This window comes from Oncorhynchus nerka, linkage group LG13 (genome assembly GCF_034236695.1).
Source record: "Oncorhynchus nerka isolate Pitt River linkage group LG13, Oner_Uvic_2.0, whole genome shotgun sequence".
Classification (NCBI taxonomy): Eukaryota; Metazoa; Chordata; class Actinopteri; order Salmoniformes; family Salmonidae; genus Oncorhynchus; species Oncorhynchus nerka.
Window position 1 is genome coordinate 88,978,748 of NC_088408.1, and position 19,866 is coordinate 88,998,613.

Sequence of the window (19,866 nt, forward strand, 5' to 3'; positions counted from 1 at the left end):
TTTGTATGGGCTAATAGCAGTAAGGCCAAAAATGATCTTTCATCAAATAATTATTTGTTATATTTTGGGGATGCTTCAAGGGGTCTTAAAATTCTAAATCAAATAGCAAAAGGATCCTTGTTATGACCTTCTTAAAACAATTCCATATAGCTTAGACAGGGCTCAGACTCTTATGGGTTCATAGCCAGTTCTTAGTAGAAGAGAAGAGCGTGTTTTAGGATAACTGTCACTGTTTTGAACAGCCATTCACAAGAGAATGTGATTCTCTCGTCATCAGATGTGATCTAAGCCATGTTCATATGGAGTTAATGAACTGTACTACACTGTTAAACTGTCATTCTTTTTAGTCAGACTCAAGTGTTGCATTGTGTAAGATGCTGGCCGTCGTTGAGTTGGAGCTGAATTCTGTTGACGCTGAGTGAAAATAAACAGGGAGCAGGCAGCAGGGAGCAGGCAGCAGGGATCAGGCAGCAGGGAGCAGGCAGCAGGCAGCAGGGAGCAGGCAGCAGGGAGCAGGCAGCAGGGATCAGGCAGCAGGCAGCAGGGATCAGGCAGCAGGGAGCAGGCAGCAGGGAGCAGGGAGCAGGCAGCAGGGAGCAGGCAGCAGGCAGCAGGCAGCAGGGAGCAGGCAGCAGGGAGCAGGCAGCAGGCCTATTTTGAGCTCTTCCTTCTGGCAGGAGTTGTTATGGAAATACATTGTTGTTCACAAGGGACCCTACCCTTCTCCACTTCGGCCTTCAAAGACCTTGTCGGAATATTTTCCACTACCGCCAACATCTGCACCCATGAAATGTGTGATCAGGTATAATTGTCTTCTTGGTTCTCTGCTCAGGGCGAGAAGGGGGACATGGGACCGGAGGGGGGTACAGGAGAGAGGGGTGACACCGGACTGAAAGGAAAGGAAGGGTCTCCCGGACCTCCTGGCTTAGTGGGAGTGTGGGTGAGTGTCCAAACTCAATCTAACATATTTACATTTCCTGTACTTGACTCTCAGGTTCTCATGAATCAGATTGCTGACTTTCTCACTTCACTTGCTGTTGTTTTAGATGAAATGTTACTCTGCATCATGTACGCTACAACATGTCAAGGCCAGAAGGATACCAACACATTTTTGTCTCCTGCAAACTGTCTTTACTGAGAATACTGTGGATGACCATTTTGACCATTGCCTTGTCTTCGTCATAGAGGTTTATTGCTGTTAAAATAAACAGCTGTTGACTTCTGACACCAGTAACTGTCTTCCAGGGTCAGGAGGGCAAACCTGGCAAGTTTGGTGACAGAGGAAAACCAGGAGAGAAGGTATGTATGTCAGCTCAGTTCCTCATGAAGTACGCCTCCTTACACCTGTCACTCTCATTTGTTTTATTCACTGAAACCTGTTAGTTGTTTCACCGTACCTTTCTTGGTTTTTAAAGATAGTTGGATGTCTCCTTATCTGTTATTGTATTCAACAAACATTCGGCATCAATGGCCTCTAGAGCCACTGTGTTGAAAGTGGACATTCAAAATGGAGAGTTGACACTGTAAAACTATCCACACACGAGTTGCCAGTCACTGAAAGTCAACCTTGCTATTTTTGCATGCCTGCTCTATTGCGACCCTTCTCTAGGGCAGCAAAGGTCACATGGGTCACCTGGGAGAGACTGGGGCAATTGGTGAACAAGGAGAAGCAGGATGTCTTGGGCCGAAGGGGTCGAGAGGAACCATTGGACCAGTGGTAAGGAAGGCTCTGTGGATTTGTTCCTAGTTTTTTGTCTGTTGGTTTCCTAATGTGCTAGGTCGTAAAGACTGAACATCTGACATTTACAGGGTGCACCAGGGAGAATGGGCCAGCAAGGTGAAACAGGCATCACAGGATACGAGGTAAAATGTACCCTTTACCACATACAATATCTTTCACTCAATATCAACTCAATATGATTCTATATCAATTAAATATAGCCAGATGATTGATCGAGGAAGAGTTATGAAGCATTGCCACCTAGGACATTATCATTGGGCTCCCAAGTGGCGCAGTGGTCTAAGGCACTGCATCTCAGCTAGAGGCGTCACTACAGACAACCTGGTTCAAATCTAGACTGTATCACAACCGGCTGTGATTGGGAGTCCAATAGGGCGGCACACATTTGGCTCAGCATGGTCTGTGTTTGGCCGGTGTAGGCCGTCATTGTAAATAATCATTTGTTCTTAACTAACTTGCCTAGTTAAATAAATAAATCTAAAATCTACTGTATCTAAATTGCTGCCTTCAGTGAGTATAGTTTACCTAATGACACATACCATTGAATGCCTCCCAGAAGGTAGCTATTGTTGTTGCCCTGTGTGATGAATAACACGGTCTCTATTGTCCACCTCCGTGATTGTAGGGCCACACAGGACGGCAAGGCCCACTGGGACCTCCTGGACCAAAAGGTGAAAAGGTACACTTCCCACAGTCCTGTCTGTGTCTAATAGCTCTCTCTTTGTGGGTGTCTTGACATGTGTGTCTAGACTTATGGTCTGTGGAGGATTAGTGGTGACAGCCCTAGCACTGTCCATCTCTCTCTCTGTCCTATAGTCAATCCATGTAATATAGAAAACTAATGTTAATGTGTGCGATTTAGCAGACACTTTTTATCCAAAACGACTGACAGTCATGTTTGCATACATACTGTATGTCCCACATATCCCATTATCACATGTTGGTAGAGCTAGGAGTTTCTCCTGAACACATGCCCTGACCAGGATAAACTCTGGGCCCTAGAGATAGGCAATTACTGGGCACTAGAGATAGGCCATTGCTATCAGGAAAAAGTCCTAGCCATATCACATGGTTTCCAGCCGCTGAGAGTGACTGAATTCCACGGCTATTTCAGTCTGATTATCCCACAAGAAGCGATTAAATATAATTGATCAATGGTATGCACAATGGCACTTCTCATTAACTCTGGAGAAATGTTATCAAATGTAGGTCATTGGCCACAAACTGCTTTCAACTGCTATTGGAATACTCCTTGTCATCATTATTCAGATCAATCATGGTTCAGTTTGATACATAGGACTTCGATATGAAGTACTCTTTTCTGTTTGCTGGTAAACTCGGCATGTTGACCATACTTACTTTCTAATGAGATCAATATTGTGCCACTACTCATAAATTGTTTCATTTTGGATCCCTGTTCCACTGTTTCCTCCTGTGTTTAGCTGATCCTCATGCACTATGAAATACTACAAGCATTCCACATCATTCACCGGCCCCTGTAAAGTCCCTGGAACATTTCATGCAATCTAGGTCCCCTTTTTATTGAAAGCAACCTATTACATCACCAACAAAAACTATAATTTCTTGGAATATTCCATTGTACTGGAAGGAATATCATGAATTTAACTTTATTGAAATGTTTAATTAAAAAAAAACTGTTTTCCCTGTATGTTTTCCAGGGTGAACAGGGAGAGGACAGTAAGGTGGAAGGCCCTCCCGGTCCACAAGGTGACAGAGTGAGTTCATGTAGCCCTCCGCCTGCTGTGTACTTTGGTGTTTCTTTGCTAAAATAGCTAGGGATCTATATGCTTCATTCTGTTTGGTTCCCATCTGAAACCAGGGTCCTACCGGAGACAGGGGAGACAGAGGAGAATCAGGGGACCCAGGATACCTAGTAAGTGGGACGTCGATTGTATTGTATATGTTAATGTTGTCTCATTTGGAATATATACTTTATACATGGAAACGGCTAACATTAACAAATGTCTATTTCCTAGGGCCAGCCAGGGGTGGACGGATCGAGAGGCAAAGCCGGAGCAACTGGACTACTTGTGAGTAAAATGTTCTGTTTGTGACATGATCAAATGTGTTCTCTCACACTGAATCAAATCAAATCCAATCCAATTTGAGACAGTGACCACATTAGAATATCTACCTATTAAAAAAGGTCAAACTTGTCGTTTGTTTGATTGTTTCATCGTTCATTCGTTCGTTCTTTTTTTATATTGTAGGGACATCCTGGACCAAGGGGAATACAGGGTCTGAAAGGATCCAAAGGAGATCAAGTAAGGACAAAATACCTCAACGACAACCAAACTGGTGTATCCAGTTTTACCTCACAACACCTGTTTCAACCACATTGGTACCCCTTTAATTCGATTTGAATGTATTTGGGGCTCTTTTGCTATGTGGTGATGTCATGTTGGAGCTGATGGTCTGGACCTCTCTGATCTACTCCAGGGTCAGAAAGGCAAACGGGGCAAACAAGGCGAGTCTGGGACCAAAGGACCACCGGTGAGTGAGATCTTTATATTTTCATTTTAATACTGCATGTCATTGATTGATTGATTGGTTGATTGATTAATTGATTGATTGTGCTAGAATGCATCTCATATGTAGCATTAATCTCTATCTTTTCCAGGGTCCTGAGGGTCCTCCTGGCCCAAAGGGAGTGGTGGGAAGAGAGGGCCTTGAGGGCCAACCTGGAATGGACGGGCCTCCTGGGAAAGATGGTGACAAAGGAATGAAGGTGAGGAAGGACAGACACCATAACTGTGCATTCTTTTCATTGACTGAAATAAGCAGAGTCTTTTGCTACTGTATGATTGGTCTTCTCTGTTAAGCCTCAACCATCCTCAATTGTTTGTGTCCACTCCTTAGGGGGAGCAAGGAGACGACGGAGAGTTTGGTATCATTGGCAAAGCTGGTAACAGTGGTAAAATGGGTGTGCCAGGGCTTCCAGGCGATCAGGGCTCCTTCGGACACAAGGTGAGAGAGAAGAGAGAACATGCTCCAATGAACTGTGACCACCATGGTCATCCTATTATATGTTGTACAAGGTGGATGAACTGTGACCACCATGGTCATCCTATTATATGTTGTACAAGGTGGATGAACTGTGACCACCATGGTCATCCTATTATATGTTGTACAAGGTGGATGAACTGTGACCACCATGGTCATCCTATTATATGTTGTACAAGGTGGATGAACTGTGACCACCATGGTCATCCTATTATATGTTGTACAAGGTGGATGAACTGTGACCACCATGGTCATCCTATTATATGTTGTACAAGGTGGATGAACTGTGACCACCATGGTCATCCTATTATATGTTGTACAAGGTGGATGAACTGTGACCACCATGGTCATCCTATTATATGTTGTACAAGGTGGATGAACTGTGACCACCATGGTCATCCTACTATATGTTGTTCAAGGTCTGAAGGACGAGAAATAAGCACCTGAGCTATTGCTCCATCATAACTTCCCACTCGAGTGTTGAAAGAAATCAACCTTCTCCACACGGTACTGGTCCTGATTGGTTGTCTGTCCTTGTGTGTGTGTGTCACAGGGCGAGAGGGGTCTCCCCGGCCAAACTGGATATTCAGGGAAAAGAGGCCACATTGGTGGAATGGGAATTCCAGGAAAACAGGGTGACCAGGGGAACAAAGGACAGCCCGTGAGTAACATAGCAACATTGCTGAGTCCGTTTGATTGGTCATCATGACTAGGACATGATAATGATGATGAGGAGGTGAGGACGATGAAGATGGTTCCATTTCTCTCCCCAGGGTGACGCAGGTGAATCAGGGTACCCAGGGGTTCTCGGAATGTTCGGACCAAAGGTATGCTAGATTTCCCCACCCCATTTTCATCTCACACCTGAGTCACATGATCAAATAACACAGGGCTTTAAACGTGGACCCTCAAGAATGAAGTTCTAAGCCGCAAAAAATATGGTTCTAATAAAACACCGGCAAAAAAGCAGAACCCATTTTCAGCGGGAAATCAGGGATCTGCTGGAGATTAATAGGAAAGCTTTAAAGGAATTTAAAGCCTCAAACGATTTAGTAGCGTTTATTGTCTTTGCTCTGAAAGGGATAAATCGAATTAAAGACTGCTGCATTGGGGCAGAAAATCTATCACGGTCCACAAGAAGTTTACTCCACCCACGTGTAATGTCACTTAACACGCCATAACTTCAGTTACGTTATTACTCTCTAGTGATGTTGCTCTGCAGGTGTTGGGCAGCTATGAAAACCGATAAGTTACAGGCTTTACTGAACATTTTTCCTAGAGCGTTCCATTTTGACATACTGTATACACACATCGCACAGAGGAATGTTAGGCTGCTGAGCCTTGGCGTTATGCAGAAGTGGAGATAGACTCTCTGACTTGGCAAATTAGATGTCAGATGCACTGTAGGCTTACTGACTCATCATCAAGACCTATCAAATAATAATTTCCAGTGAAAGAGCTGTTAACTGAAGAAACTTGCAGTGTTGTGTCTCTTGCTGACTGTGTTGCTTACTGTGCATATTACATACAGCCCCCATATGGTGCAACCTTGCACTCAGTTGGCCTAAGCTTCTATATGAAGTGATACTTGCCTTATTAACACATTGTATCTTATCAACACATATGTTTTATCTTCATAGGGACCTCCAGGAGATCTGGGCCCAGCCGGCATTCAGGGACCAAAAGGGCCACATGGCTTGATGGTAAAAGGAGATTCGAAAAATTGTTATTACGTAATTCTCTATGTTTTTCCTGGTCAGGTAACATGGCCTATTTATAGGTTGGAACTTGGGTCAATAGTTCATCCTAGGCTGAAAAACGGGGCATATTAATATATAATACATATAGTATATGCCATAAATCAGACGCTTTTATCCATACATTTTCCGTACGGGTGGTCCTGGGAAATAAAACCCACTATCATGGTGTTGCAAACACCCTGCTCAACTAACTAAGCAAAAGAGGGTCACCATATTGACAAAATATGCCTTGTTAATTCAGATAGCGGCTGGCCTCACTAACAATGTTTATCTTTCTCTCTCTCTCTCCAGGGTAATGTTGGTGCCACAGGCCCAGTCGGTATCATCGGCCCCAGTGGTAATACAGTATGTACATCATCATATCTCATACCCCTTATCTGCCAAAGAACATGTTATCACTCAGTTTTTTGGGGGGGCGATGGAGTAACTTCCCCTCTCTCTATCTCAGGGTCCCCAAGGTGACAAAGGAAGTCGAGGGGATACGGTGCGTGTCCTTATTTTTATGAATCATATCCCTTATTCCAGGCCTGGGTTCAAATAGTATTTTGAGTATATACTCTAGCCTTTCTGCCTGGAATTTCAGATGGGTGGGGTTTAGAGTTGTGGCACTATTCTATTGGTCCATTAAGACAGGAAATGAATCACACAAAGTATTTGAAATGATTTCAAATAGTATTTCAACCCAGCTCTGCCTTACACCGAGGCTTAGAGTGATCACAGGACAGGATAGGGTGCTTAATATGGAGAGCACACTACTTATCACAGGACAGGATAGGGTGCTTAGTATGTAGAGCACACTACTTATCACAGGACAGAATAGAGTGCTTAGTATGGAGAGCACACTACTTATCACAGGACAGGGTTCTTAGTATGTAGAGCACACCACTTATCACAGGACAGGATAGGGTGCTTAGTATGTAGAGCACACTAATTATCACAGGACAGGATAGGGTGCTTAGTATGGAGAGCACACTACTTATCACAGGACAGGATAGGGTGCTTAGTATGTAGAGCACACTACTTATCACAGGACAGGATAGGGTGCTTAGTATGTAGAGCACACTACTTATCACAGGACAGGATAGGGTGCTTAGTATGTAGAGCACACTACTTATCACAGGACAGAATAGGGTGGTTAGTATGTAGAGCACACTACTTATCACAGGACAGGATAGGGTGCTTAGTATGTAGAGCACACTACTTATCACAGGACAGAATAGGGTGCTTAGTATGTAGAGCACACTACTTATCACAGGACAGAATAGGGTGCTTAGTATGTAGAGCACACTACTTATCACAGGACAGGGTGCTTAGTATGGAGAGCACACTACTTATCACAGGACAGGATAGGGTGGTTAGTATGGAGAGCACACTACTTATCACAGGACAGGATAGGGTGCTTAGTATGGAGAGCACACTACTTATCACAGGACAGAATAGGGTGGTTAGTATGGAGAGCACACTACTTATCACAGGACAGATAGGGTGCTTAGTATGGAGAGCACACTACTTATCACAGGACAGAATAGGGTGTTTAGTATGGAGAGCACACTACTTATCACAGGACAGGATAGGGTGCTTAGTATGGAGAGCACACTACTTAGAAGAGATTCAGCCTCAACCCCTAAAGCACTTTTCATTTCCCTCAGTGCTTCTGTTTGTTGTTCCACTCACCATGACAACTAGGAATAAGTTGAGACAGAAAGGACTTACTGCTTGCCGCTGCTTTACCGTCTGTTGGCAGAGGAGTTTAGATGAAGAGGATCTTTATATTGAGAGGTCAAACTGCAGCATTATGGTCTAGGGGGGGTGTATTAATCCAATAGTGTTATTGCTTTTTTACAAACAGGGGGTACAAGGACCAAGGGGCCCTCCTGGTCCTCGTGGACCACCCGGACCCCCAGTAAGTCTTTTCTGTTATTTATGGAAAGACTTTGCAATCGTGGTATCACTCGTTTTTCAGATTTTTTTAATATGCTGCACTATGACTGGACCATGCATTAAGCCCCCCCTTCTATTTCCATTGTCTTATAGGGTCTCCCTGGTTCTATGCCATTTGTAAGTCTCCTCTATTTACAATTGGACTTTCTCAGAAGCAATGGAGAGGAGTAAGGAGTGAATGTGGGAGAATGTTTCAGAGTTCATACTTTTGTCTTTTCGTCTTCTCTTCTAGAGAAGGGAGGCTATCGGTGCTGCTTTTCAGCTCATTATTGATTCCCATGCTGCGCTGAGGTCAGAGGTGAGTCACTGTGAGAAGCATCATTGGTCCCTTGGCAAATAAGCAATGTACCCAGTACAATACAGAGAGAACTTGTATGTCCGTACTGTATGTATGACCAACTCTTACACAAATATTCCATTAGCATTAATGCATGACAAAAGTATGGTTACCCTCATGCTTCTCAAGCCAGGATTTTGTCATTTATCACTCTCCAATGGCGGCTGGCTGTTTGTGAAGATTTGGTGCTCAGTGTGTGACCATTTGTCTCTATCATTTCTAGAGTTACCACGACATGGACCTACCCATGTTGGACCACCAGGGTACAGAGATATTCAAGACCCTCCACTACCTCAGCACCTTGATCCAGAGCCTGAAGAACCCACTAGGAACCCACGACAACCCCGCACGCATCTGCAGAGACCTCAAAGACTGTGAACAGAGGATGAATGATGGTGAGGAAGGCACAAACGTCGTCTGAGATACAGGACACTGTAGCCTGAGATTCACATTTTGGGTTCAATCCTTCAGTTACAGTATATTTGGTCCAATAGTTTTTCTAGACCATGTGGACCTGATTAGTTATAAGCTATAACTAAGCTATAAATTGTCATCTATAGTGATATTCCTTCCTAAAGCATTAAATACTTGTCCACTTTGCTAAAAGTACACTACTGTATCAAGACTCCTCTTTCACTCAGTTTGTTCTCCTTTCCTAAGGAACTTACTGGATCGACCCAAACCTCGGCTGCTCTGCTGACTCCATCGAGGTGACGTGTAACTTCAGCAGCGGTGGCCAGACCTGTCTGAAACCCATCACAGTATCCAAGGTCAGCATCAACTTCCACTACTACTCAGCCATTTACAGTCAAAACAAGCCACAATCCAGTCAAAACAACTGATAATCGGAAGCCAATATTTCAGTCAGGTTTTCAGAGAAACTCGTAGTGTATTTGAGGTTTAAAAAGGCTTTTGAAGTTTGCAATTTACACTTTGAAATTTCAGACTTTATTTTCCCTTACGAAATATGTATCAACCCCTACAAAAATGCCCATTAATTAGGATCCACATAATAATTCACATTTCCTGTTGCTGCAGGATTATTTTCCTGCTGTAGCAAACTGGCTCAAATGAAGAACCTACATCTGTATGTTTCCACACACAACCGTCGTACTGTACTACAGAACAGCATTCTTACTATTTAGCTCATTTGAATTTCCTGTCTTTTGTTTCTTTTGACACATCCTACATTTTTACTTCAGACAGGTTTTGTATCTGGCATCCAGAACCAAATCTTGCATGTCCACTGGTCTTGTCTGACACAATAGATTAGGGATTAAATTGTAACTGTAGTTGATGTGTCTGCAGCTGGAGATGGGGGTGGGTCGTATCCAGATGAACTTCCTCCATCTACTGAGCTCTGAGGCAGTGCAGCACATCACCATCCACTGCCTGAACGTTCCCGTGTGGGCCAACAGCTCCTCCCTGGAGCCCTCCCCCACCGCGGTGCGCTTCAAGGCCTGGAGCGGAGGAGACATGATCCAGGCTGGAGGGCTCCTGGAGCCCCACGTAGTGAAGGACGAATGCTGGGTATGTCAACCTCCAGCCTGGATCATGTGACAGGCTGCTCTCCTACTGAACATACAGCTGGTGGAATAGTGGATGAAATAGTGCATGACACTTTACATGTTGTTACATAGGCTACCATGTATTTAAGGCTACCATGTATTTAAGGCTACCATGTATTTAAGGCTACCATGTATTTAAGGCTACCATGTATTTAAGCTCTAATTATAGTAAATTGTACACCAACTGAATATAATGTATTGCACAGTCTGACCAAAATAGTCTCTGTAGGTTCTAAAAAGTAAAATCCCCTTGTCTTTCAGATCAAAGATGGCCGCTGGCACCAGACCCATTTTGTCTTCCAGACCCAGGACCCCAACTTACTCCCCATCCTGGACGTGTATAACCTACCGGCCACAGAGCCTGGCTCGCACTACCACCTAGAGGTGGGCCCCGTGTGCTTCTTATAGAGGCCTGTTCTTATAGAGGCCCAGGATACAGTACATACAAAGCCTCCTCATAGGAGTGACTTGCGGGGGGATGGGGAAGGTTAGTGGGTCTTCCTGTCCCCATATACTGGGGCCCTTCAGGAGAGGCAGGCCAGGCCAGGCCCCTAACCCTCCAGCATATGCTCGGACTGCAGAAACAGGCAGGGGGCACCATTGAGGGACGGACCAGGAGAAACTGCAGAGATACTGAGACGTCTCACACTAGTTCCTACCGCCTGCCTGAAGAGAAGATAAGCTTTGGCTTTTTTCAGGGACTTGTTTTACTGTCGCACGGCACGAGCCCTGGATGCCCGAGTGAGATAAAACATAATGAGTCTCTAACATCACTCTTGGACAACATTTTTAACTTATTACTTTCTATGGTCATGAACTCTCAAAATGTTATGAAATGTGTAAAGTAATAGGGAACGATTATAAATGCATTTGCATATTATGAATGCATTACTTATCCTTCTAAATGTCACACATACACATGTATTATTTATACATGTTATATGTATATCTTAATATAAAAGTGCAATAAACATATCTCGTTCTGCAGTTTTTCAAAGCAATTAAGGTTTACAGTGAGACCCAACAATTGGATATAATATTATCATAACATTCAGGCTTAGGCTAAGTTTCCAGCATACATCCATCCACAGGTGTGTGCTGTCCAGCTATTTTTCTCCTGCCTGGTCTGCAGATGATGTATGAATCTACTTGTAATAGTGATTAGGTGCTGAAGAAAAGCCCACCGGTCTACGAATGAGTATTGCATTCCTGATGTGTGTTTCTCTAGTCAAATGAATTGAAGCTTGCAGTTAGAGAGTGAATCCAGCGAGTGTCAGAAGAGTCGGTCTACCTCCCATCTCTCAATGAGCTGAACCAGAGATGATGACACCTGGTACCTGGTGCTATAATAATTCCTGTGCTGGATTATGAGGCGGTCTTGTTTAATCATGACAGAACATATAAACCTTGTCTACAGCAAAGGGAATATTTTTTTACACAGTATGAATGCAAAGAAGGAAAAATTTTCAAATTCACTCCAAGCTAGCAAAACAAGCTAGCAAAACAAGCTAGCAAAACAAGCTAGAAAACAGCGTTTCTTTCTCTGCATCGCTATTGTACTCCCCTTTGTATGAGTCTGAACCTATTATTGAAAGATTTAGGTCTTATTTTTGACTTGTTGAAATGTATAAATGTGTATAATTATGCAAAGCTTTGTTGTATACAGTGGATCCCAACATGCTAATTTATGTTATTTAATGTCCATGGGTTTTGCAGCTTTCTGTAAACTTTAAGCCAGACACCCATCATTAGCAGAGCATTTTTTATTTTTTATAAATTTGGGGCTTCATTGATCTTGTTTTATAGGTTTGTTTTTTTAATAATCATAACTGTACTGGAACCATTTTCAATGCTTTTATGCCTTACTGTTTTACTTTGTTGACCATGTTTGTGAAATCTCTGTACAGGCGGTCAGCTCAAACAACCAACCTATAAACTCAGAATACCTCTCATATCACACATCTTAAACAGCCCTCCATCATGTTCTTACATTAGTATAGCCATAACACATCCAAAGAGTCATCTGACGTCTTTGTTAAGGGCCAGGAACAGATATTCGTGGTCATCGTGTACTTCACCCATTCATCTCTGCAGGTCCTCTGTCTGTCAGCATCATAATTATACAGCTTGTAGTTTTCAACACTTTCATTTTCTTCAACATTCAGGTGTTCAATAAATATTTGAAACCCAAGTAGATGTGTGTTTCCATTGGTTCTCATTCTCTTATTTAAAAAAAGTTGATAATCTATCCAGTACAACTTTCATTGTCAGCTACAAAGACACTGAGCAGAGTTTAGTTCTCAATTAAAGTTAAATACTTAATGCAGTATTAATAGTTATCATAGTACATGAACTACGAGGCTTTTATTGTAAAACAGCTCATGTGTTATTGCAACTTAAATACTGCAATATGAATAGTTATCCCTTTTGAAAAATGTATCTTGAAAGAATAGCGAGCGGCTCAACTCTATACACTTCACCTCTTCGCCACATGAGGGTACTCTTATCTAATTTTTAAGCAAAATGTAAGTCTAGTTGAACATTTAGCTCAGGGTCTTATTTGTCTCATGATCCTTATTTTTTCCCTTCTCTACACTAGAACAGAGCATACTCTACACTTAATCTATCTGTCTGGGGTCCAGAGATACAAAAATGACACAAACCACATAGTTCAGGGTTTCGTATTGACAGGCCACTGATGACGAAGTCACAGGATATTATATTGGACACATGGCATAGCGCCCCCTGTCCACGGGTAGGTTGACTTCTGTGATGAATGTGACAGAGCCCGACACCATGAAGGCTATAGCATGAGCCACCTCACCTGTTCTACCCATGGGTCTGCTTACACTTCTCCGGGAACTGGGAGGAGAGAGAGAGTGAATGTGTGCGTGTGTGTGAGAGTGCGAGCTATTGAGAGATAGTGAGCGTAATAGGAAAGACTGATGAAGTACATTGTGCAAGGTAGACTAAGTAGAGTAGGGGTCTGTGATGTGAACCGTGTTCTCTCCAAACAAATGACCTCTACACGACCTTTGGAAGCCCAGCCAGTGGACCTGACCTGGTAAACCATGATGTGACGTTTTGTATAACATAAGAGTTACCTGAGCATGCTGCTCCTCATCCAGCCCAGCTCTCCCATGGACATGTTATGATCACAGTAGGACTGGAGGAGGAAAGACGGAGAGAGATCAACACTGTAGTAATAACTACATAATAAACAGGGTTAGGGAGTAGTTCAATATGTAGCTAGATATAGTAGGTGAATGTTAACTAGCTGGCTCATTATTGCCCATGAAAGGAAGTTAGGCTAGTGAGAAAGCATTTTAGCCAGGTAGCCTAGGACAGTCATAGACCATTTAGGCAACATGAAAGACAGGATGGCATTGGCGTTTCTCTACAAGTAGGGTTAGTCAAGATGTTCTTTGTACTTGCAAGATCCTTGCCATTATCTTATTCTACATGGACAGAATATGTGTTTATGAGCTGTGAGTACCCCCAACATCTCTGCCTAGAATGTGCATAATACTAAAATGTACAAAATGATATTTGATTCCTGGAGATAATATCCAATGCTTATTTGTATGACTTGCTCAAAACTGTTGATAAATGGCTGCAAAAACAGCCTCATAATTCATTTTCAAATACACCAGTAGCCATATCAGATTTCAAATATGTGATAACAGTGGCAAAATTGGGAAGTAGAATAATAAAATAGTGGGGAATAACAGTAGAGTTCTTGCAGACAAGCACAGTAATTACCCTCTATTGTATCCCATTGTTATAAGAATTATTCCACAGATCAGACTAGATAAAGTAAATAAAATCTCCCGAAGACAACAAATCTGCCCCTACACCCTAACCAAATTGTTTATTATCCCCTCTAGAATAAAACGTACACTTTTGGGTTCACAATCGGTTTGACAAAAACTATTTTCGTAGTTACAAATTAGATACCGCTATTGTCAAACCGTCAGTTTGAGGCATACGTTTGATAAATCCAACGTATGTACCACAGAACGCACTGCAACTGCGAGGCAAACCCAGTTGCATAGGAAATTAATGTAGTTCTGGTGCATTTACGATCGGTGTGATTGAGGGGTAACATGCACTGAAATCCGACTCACCCGAAATCCTTCCGAGGCCGTAACTGCTTTTAGAACGTCCATTACAATTTCATTTTATGTCGGTCAAGTTCACTTGTGGCTGTGCCAGAGACGGTTAAATTAAAGTCAACAAACTACCAAGTAGACCAGAACCAGCTGCTATTAGATTGGTGTGTGTATGGGAGACACCAAGTTAATTAGACCGGAACCAACTATTGTTTCCAATGGTAAACGCCCTGAGTGAACGAATCTTAATTGAGCCACCATCGTTGGCTGTGCTCAGCAACTCCACGAATGCAGTTTTCTTTAAGGATTTCACAAACCCAGAGCATGTCAAGTTATCATGGTGTAAAAAAGAAAACACACAATGTATAAAAAAAAGAAAGTTTATTTGGTACAAAATACTAAACAATTTACTTATAAAACCAACATATTGAGCTCACATAGCTGCAAGGGCCAAGCATTGAGGACATACTACATGCCAAATTCAATGAAGGGAAATATGTTTTAAACTCCAGTGACAGTCTCTTTAGTTGCCTTACTGAATTCAAAGGCCTCTGGTTTATAAATGGTCTAAACATTTGAGAGGCTTAAATGAAGATTTCACCTAAATTAGCAGATGTCAGGTCTAGGGATGTGTGTTCGTGTGCTTAAGACAGTCTATCCTGCAAATGGGTTGGCATGAAGAGTCACGTCCTTTATACGAGTCTCAGTCAGCGGCCGAAATGACTTTTCATTGACAGGGAGCTTCTCCAGTTCATCCAGTGTTTCCAAGCCATCTATTATTCTGCTTATCGAAAGAATAAGCAGAGGAAAAAAGTATTTTAGCAATGCATTAGTTCACAAAATGTTGGAGATAACACAAACCACATAATATGCAGTCAAGAGAATGTTTAGATCAAAATAACAGACTGAAGTCATGATCTGCTAGCCATCACTTATAACCACATTAAATACCGACACTGTGTTTATTTGGATCCCCAATGACATACAACGGCAGATTGTAGCTGAAACCATTCTTGATAATCCTCTTAGTTAGCTAACTTCAGACATCCACAAAGACCTACTTTCCAAACACGGTGTACTTCATGTCCAGATGGGGCTGCTTGGCATAGGTGAAGAAGAACTGGGAGGCATTAGTGTTGGGGCCGTTGTTCGCCATAGAAACCACGCCACGCACATTATGCTGCACGGAAATAAATGAAAAAATGTCAGTTAATATATACAGAGAATTGTTGCTACCTGTCCCATTGAGGTACTCACTTTTAGGTGTTCACTCAGCTCATCTTCAAATTTCCGTCCCCAAATACTCGTCCCTCCTTTTCCAGTGCCTTCCAAGATTAAAAAAGTAATGCATGTTGTCAAGAGAGGCAGATCATTTTCTTTGCATGATCAGAAAACAAACTATTCCATGGGTTTGGAGTGACATGCTGACAATTGGTATCTGATAAAGTAATTGACTTGTACATTGGGCTATTGGTCCTTTAAAAAAGAAATAGTGCCAAATGAAAGACAATAAGCCTTCCAACACGATAATTCAGTTCTGATGAAGCTACCTGTGGGGTCGCCGGTCTGAACCATGAACCCTTTGATGTTCCTGTGGAATATGCAGCCATTGTAGAACCCACCTGCACACAGGGCTAAGAAATTCTGTCAACACAAACAGAATGGTCTGATTAGAGCAATCTATTGGCTACAGCCAACTGTAATGACTTGCTAGTGTAGAGCAGTGTTCTTCAATCCTGGTTCTAGAGACCAAAAGGATGTAAAGCAGGGATGGTGATTGGGTATGCTAGTGCAACATCAAATTTAAAATAGGCACCTAAAATCATTCCAATCCTGATTAAAAGGCAAGTGCAGTATAAAGGGGTTGGCAGTATAAAGGGGTTGGCTTAAGGACCATGCCAGTGGCTCAAAGCGGGCGGGAAGGCTACTTGCCCAGCTGGCTTTAGGACAAGCACATCAACTGCAGTGAATAGCATGACATTTCCACTCAAAACAGTGCAGAGGTGGAAGATGGCTATGGCTAGGTAACTACTGTTTGACTTGACAAGAGTGTTTAATCCCGGTGCTGAGCTAGTGCGTAGCAGCCAATTGCTGTATGGCATGCGTTTGTAGAATGTTAAGTCCTCTATCGATGGAGATGACTAATCCAAGTATAGTATTGAGGTAGAACAAAGACCGGCGAGACACCCGTGATCAGAGCAAATAAGCACACAGTGTATGACTCACCTCGCATGATTTCGGGGCACGTTCACAGAACAGCTCGATTTTTAAATCCCCAAGGTCTGTGTGCAGCGTCACTGCCTGTAAAAGGGATTTGAAAATAATTAAATATTGTCCAAAAGGCACAAAGTTGTGAATTGTTTCCTTTATCTATACTGAACTAAAATAAAAGCAAAATAAGAATGCAACAAGTGAAGTTATCACAACACAATGCCAAAGGTGTCTGAAGTTGAGGGAGTGTGCAATTGGTATGCTGACTACAGGAATGTCCACCATAACCATTGCCAGATAATTCAATGTTGTTTTAGAGAATTTGGCAGTACATCCAACCGGCCTCAACCACAGACCACGTGTAACCACGCCAACCCACAACCTTCACATCTGGCTTCTTCACCTGTGGGATCATCTGAGACCAGCCTCCCAGACAGCTTAGCTTGTATGGCGACGTGTGGGCGAGCGGTTTGCGGATGTCAACGTTGTGAACAGTGACCCATGGTGGAGGTGGGGTTATGGTAAGGGAAAGCATAAGCTACGGGCAACAAACACAATTGCAATTTGTCGATGGCAATTTGAATGCAGAGACACCGTGACAAGATCCTGAGGCCCAATGTCATGCCATTTATGTCGCCACTACCTCATCTTTCAGCATAATGCACGGCCCCATGTCACAAGTATCTGCATATAATTCCTGGAAGTTGAAATGGTCCGTTCTTCCATGGCCTGCATACCATTGAGTATGTTTGGGATGCTCTGGATAGACAGCATGTTCCAGTTCCCGCCAATATCCAGCAACTTCATGCAGCCATTGCAGAGGAGAGGGATAACATTCCATAATCAACAGCCTGGTCCACTCTGTGATGGAGATGTGTTGCGCTGCATGCAACAAATGGTGGTCACACCAGATACTGACTGGTTTTCTGATGTCATGTGATATCCATAGATCAGGGCCTAATGAATGTATTTCAATTGACTGATTTCCTTATATGAACTGTAACTTACCAGTATTGAAAAATGTATGTTTAATTAATCCTTAATATCTACGTATTAAGAATTGCCTGCAATTATTTGTTCACACGAAGTTGACTAAATAGCTAGGTAGATTGTATTGTTAGGGAGTGGAAATTGGCATTGAAGCAGACGCGTAAGCTTATGTGTTGCTCCCGAAGTTTACAGCTGCAAAATATTTACTTCAAACAAAGAGGACTGTGTTCAGTGATAACAGGCGTTGTATTTATTACATGTTTTGTGCATTTCGTCAAAGATTATACATGAAACATGCGTCGTAAAATTGAATATTCTCACCATTCTTAACGCCGGAAGATGAGATGGTGCATCAGACAAATAGATTCGACTAGCGTCATACACTGAACGCACAATGGTTCCGCTGCGTCTATAGTTCGATTAGCCTACTTATCGGATGTTAAAATTACGAATTACCGTAGTGTTTTGTATTAGCCGAAAAATACAAGACCATGAATTTCAATCGCCCGTGCTTGATTACCGGAGAATCTGAATAACCCACGAAAATATATGTAATACCCACAGTGGCAAGAAATTAAATCACATATTTGTTGTTGCCGCCATAAAAATAGATAAAGGACTCTAGTGCCCCAAAGTATATTTTACTGTCAATGACGCTGCCCATGATCTCATAGATTCCATAATCGAACTGATACGATGTTGTGTCCTCTAATTATCTCTATGGTTGCCACCGGCCTCGATCAGCTGATACCAATTACGTACACGAGATCAATGTTGAAACAGATAGATTGGATTGGTTAATTTGGTTAAAATGGAAAACATCATTACAGCGGGAATATTGAAAGGGAATACATTTTTTGGGAAACACATTTTCGGTTGAAGACGAAACCACGAGAACCACGACCAGTAGCTCTGGGACAGTGACTTTTTTGGACCAGTGTTTCCCAAACTTGGTCCTGCCCACGTTTAGTTTTTTTGCACCTAGCACTACACAGCTGATTCAAAGAGTCAAGGCTTGATGATGAGTTGGTTATTGGAATCAGCTGTGTAGTGCAAGGGCAAAAAACAAAACGTGCAACCGGGGGCCCAAGGACTGAGTGCAAGGTCAGCATCCTGGCGTTGCCTCTTCACTGTTGATGTTGTGACTGGTGTTTTGTGCGTACTATTTAATGAAACTGCCAGTTGAGGACTTGTGAGGTGTCTATTTCTCAAATTAGACACTCTAATGTACTTGTCCTCTTGCTCAGTTGTGCACTGGGGCCTCCCACTCCTCTTTCTATTCTGGTTAGAGGCCGTTTGCGGTTTTCTGTGAAAGGAGTAGTACACAGCGTTGTACAAGATCTTCAGTTTCTTGGCAATTTCTCGCATGGAATAGCCTTCATTTGTCAGAACAAGAATAGACTGCCGGGTTTCAGAAGAAAGTTATTTGTTTCTGGCCATTTTGAGCCTGTAATTGAACCCACAACTGCTGACGCTCCAGATACTCAACTAGTCTAAAGGCCAGTTTCATTGCTTCTTTAATCAGAACCACAGTTTTCAGCTGTGCTAACATAATTGCAAAATGGTTTTCTAATGATCAATTAGCCTTTTAGAATGATAAACTCGGATTAGTTAACACAACGTGCCATTGGATCACAGGAGTGATGGTTGTTGATAATGAACCTCTATACGCCTATGTAGATATATCTTTTTTTTTTTTTTTAATCAGCCGCTTCCAGCTACAATAGTCATTTACAACATTAACAATGTCTACACTGTATTTCAGATCAATTTTATGTTATTTTAAGACATAAAATGTGTGTTTGTTTCAAAAACAAGGACATTTCTAACTGACCCCAAACTTTTGAATGGTAGTGTATGTACGTCAGGACTGTCTCATCATTGTCGGTGATCAGGCCTACCACTGTTGTGTCATCGGCAAACTTAATGCTGGTGTTGGAGTCATGCCTGTCCGTGCAGTCATGGGTGAACAGGTAGTACAGGAGGGGACTGAGCACGCACCCCTGAGGGGTCCCTGTCTTGAGGATCAGCATGGCAGATGTGTTGTTAACTACTCTTATCACCTGTGGGCGACCCGTCAGAAGGTCCAGGATCCAGTTGCAGCGGGAGGTGTTTAGTCCCAGGGTCCTTAGCTTATTGATGAGCTTTGAGGGCAGTATGGTGTTGAACGCTGAGCTGTAGT

The 19,866-nt window shown here is 42.7% G+C and overlaps 2 protein-coding genes across 5 annotated transcripts in view; one reads left to right on the plus strand and one right to left on the minus strand.

The window, feature by feature from the left end:
• LOC115140708 (collagen alpha-1(XXVII) chain B-like) overlaps positions 1–12,562 on the plus strand; it is a 122,958-nt gene extending 110,396 nt beyond the window's left edge. Inside the window, exons 37-60 of one of the 3 annotated variants that reach the window (XM_065026811.1) lie at positions 833–940; positions 1,246–1,299; positions 1,610–1,717; positions 1,810–1,863; positions 2,367–2,420; positions 3,421–3,477; positions 3,582–3,635; positions 3,739–3,792; positions 3,973–4,026; positions 4,202–4,255; positions 4,383–4,490; positions 4,622–4,729; positions 5,319–5,426; positions 5,539–5,592; positions 6,406–6,468; positions 6,817–6,870; positions 6,974–7,009; positions 8,375–8,428; positions 8,560–8,583; positions 8,699–8,764; positions 9,027–9,198; positions 9,464–9,573; positions 9,842–9,890; positions 10,112–10,198. In XM_065026811.1, coding sequence (XP_064882883.1) covers positions 833–940; positions 1,246–1,299; positions 1,610–1,717; positions 1,810–1,863; positions 2,367–2,420; positions 3,421–3,477; positions 3,582–3,635; positions 3,739–3,792; positions 3,973–4,026; positions 4,202–4,255; positions 4,383–4,490; positions 4,622–4,729; positions 5,319–5,426; positions 5,539–5,592; positions 6,406–6,468; positions 6,817–6,870; positions 6,974–7,009; positions 8,375–8,428; positions 8,560–8,583; positions 8,699–8,764; positions 9,027–9,198; positions 9,464–9,573; positions 9,842–9,877 — 1,644 coding nt within the window. In that variant the 3' untranslated portion in view covers positions 9,878–9,890; positions 10,112–10,198. Of the gene's footprint in view, positions 1–832; positions 941–1,245; positions 1,300–1,609; positions 1,718–1,809; positions 1,864–2,366; positions 2,421–3,420; positions 3,478–3,581; positions 3,636–3,738; positions 3,793–3,972; positions 4,027–4,201; positions 4,256–4,382; positions 4,491–4,621; positions 4,730–5,318; positions 5,427–5,538; positions 5,593–6,405; positions 6,469–6,816; positions 6,871–6,973; positions 7,010–8,374; positions 8,429–8,559; positions 8,584–8,698; positions 8,765–9,026; positions 9,199–9,463; positions 9,574–9,841; positions 10,334–10,632 lie in introns of those variants that run through there. The other 2 variants (XM_065026809.1, XM_065026810.1) reach the window with 2 other exon arrangements.
• Positions 12,563–14,847: 2,285 nt separating this feature from the next.
• Positions 14,848–18,344, minus strand: ppil3 (peptidylprolyl isomerase (cyclophilin)-like 3). 2 transcript variants are annotated; one of them, XM_029678961.2, is made up of 6 exons: positions 18,006–18,344; positions 16,710–16,784; positions 16,034–16,127; positions 15,741–15,808; positions 15,545–15,663; positions 14,848–15,267 (listed from the first exon to the last, which is right to left on the minus strand). In XM_029678961.2, the coding sequence occupies exons 1-6, from the start codon at positions 18,006–18,008 to the stop codon at positions 15,138–15,140; spliced, it is 489 nt and encodes a 162-aa protein (XP_029534821.1). In that variant the 5' UTR covers positions 18,009–18,344; the 3' UTR covers positions 14,848–15,137. The 2 variants fall into 2 exon arrangements, with proteins under 2 accessions (XP_029534821.1, XP_029534822.1); XM_029678962.2 differs by having other exon boundaries at positions 14,848–15,264; positions 18,006–18,336.
• Positions 18,345–19,866: the final 1,522 nt, after the last annotated feature.

Coding starts and splice junctions, on each gene's coding strand:
- ppil3 (XM_029678961.2), bottom strand. Junction 15,664..15,740: donor AGCTGAGTGAACACCTAAAA/GTGAGTACCTCA, acceptor ATTTCCGTGCAG/CATAATGTGCGTGGCGTGGT. Junction 15,268..15,544: donor AAGTACACCGTGTTTGGAAA/GTAGGTCTTTGT, acceptor TCTTTCGATAAG/CAGAATAATAGATGGCTTGG.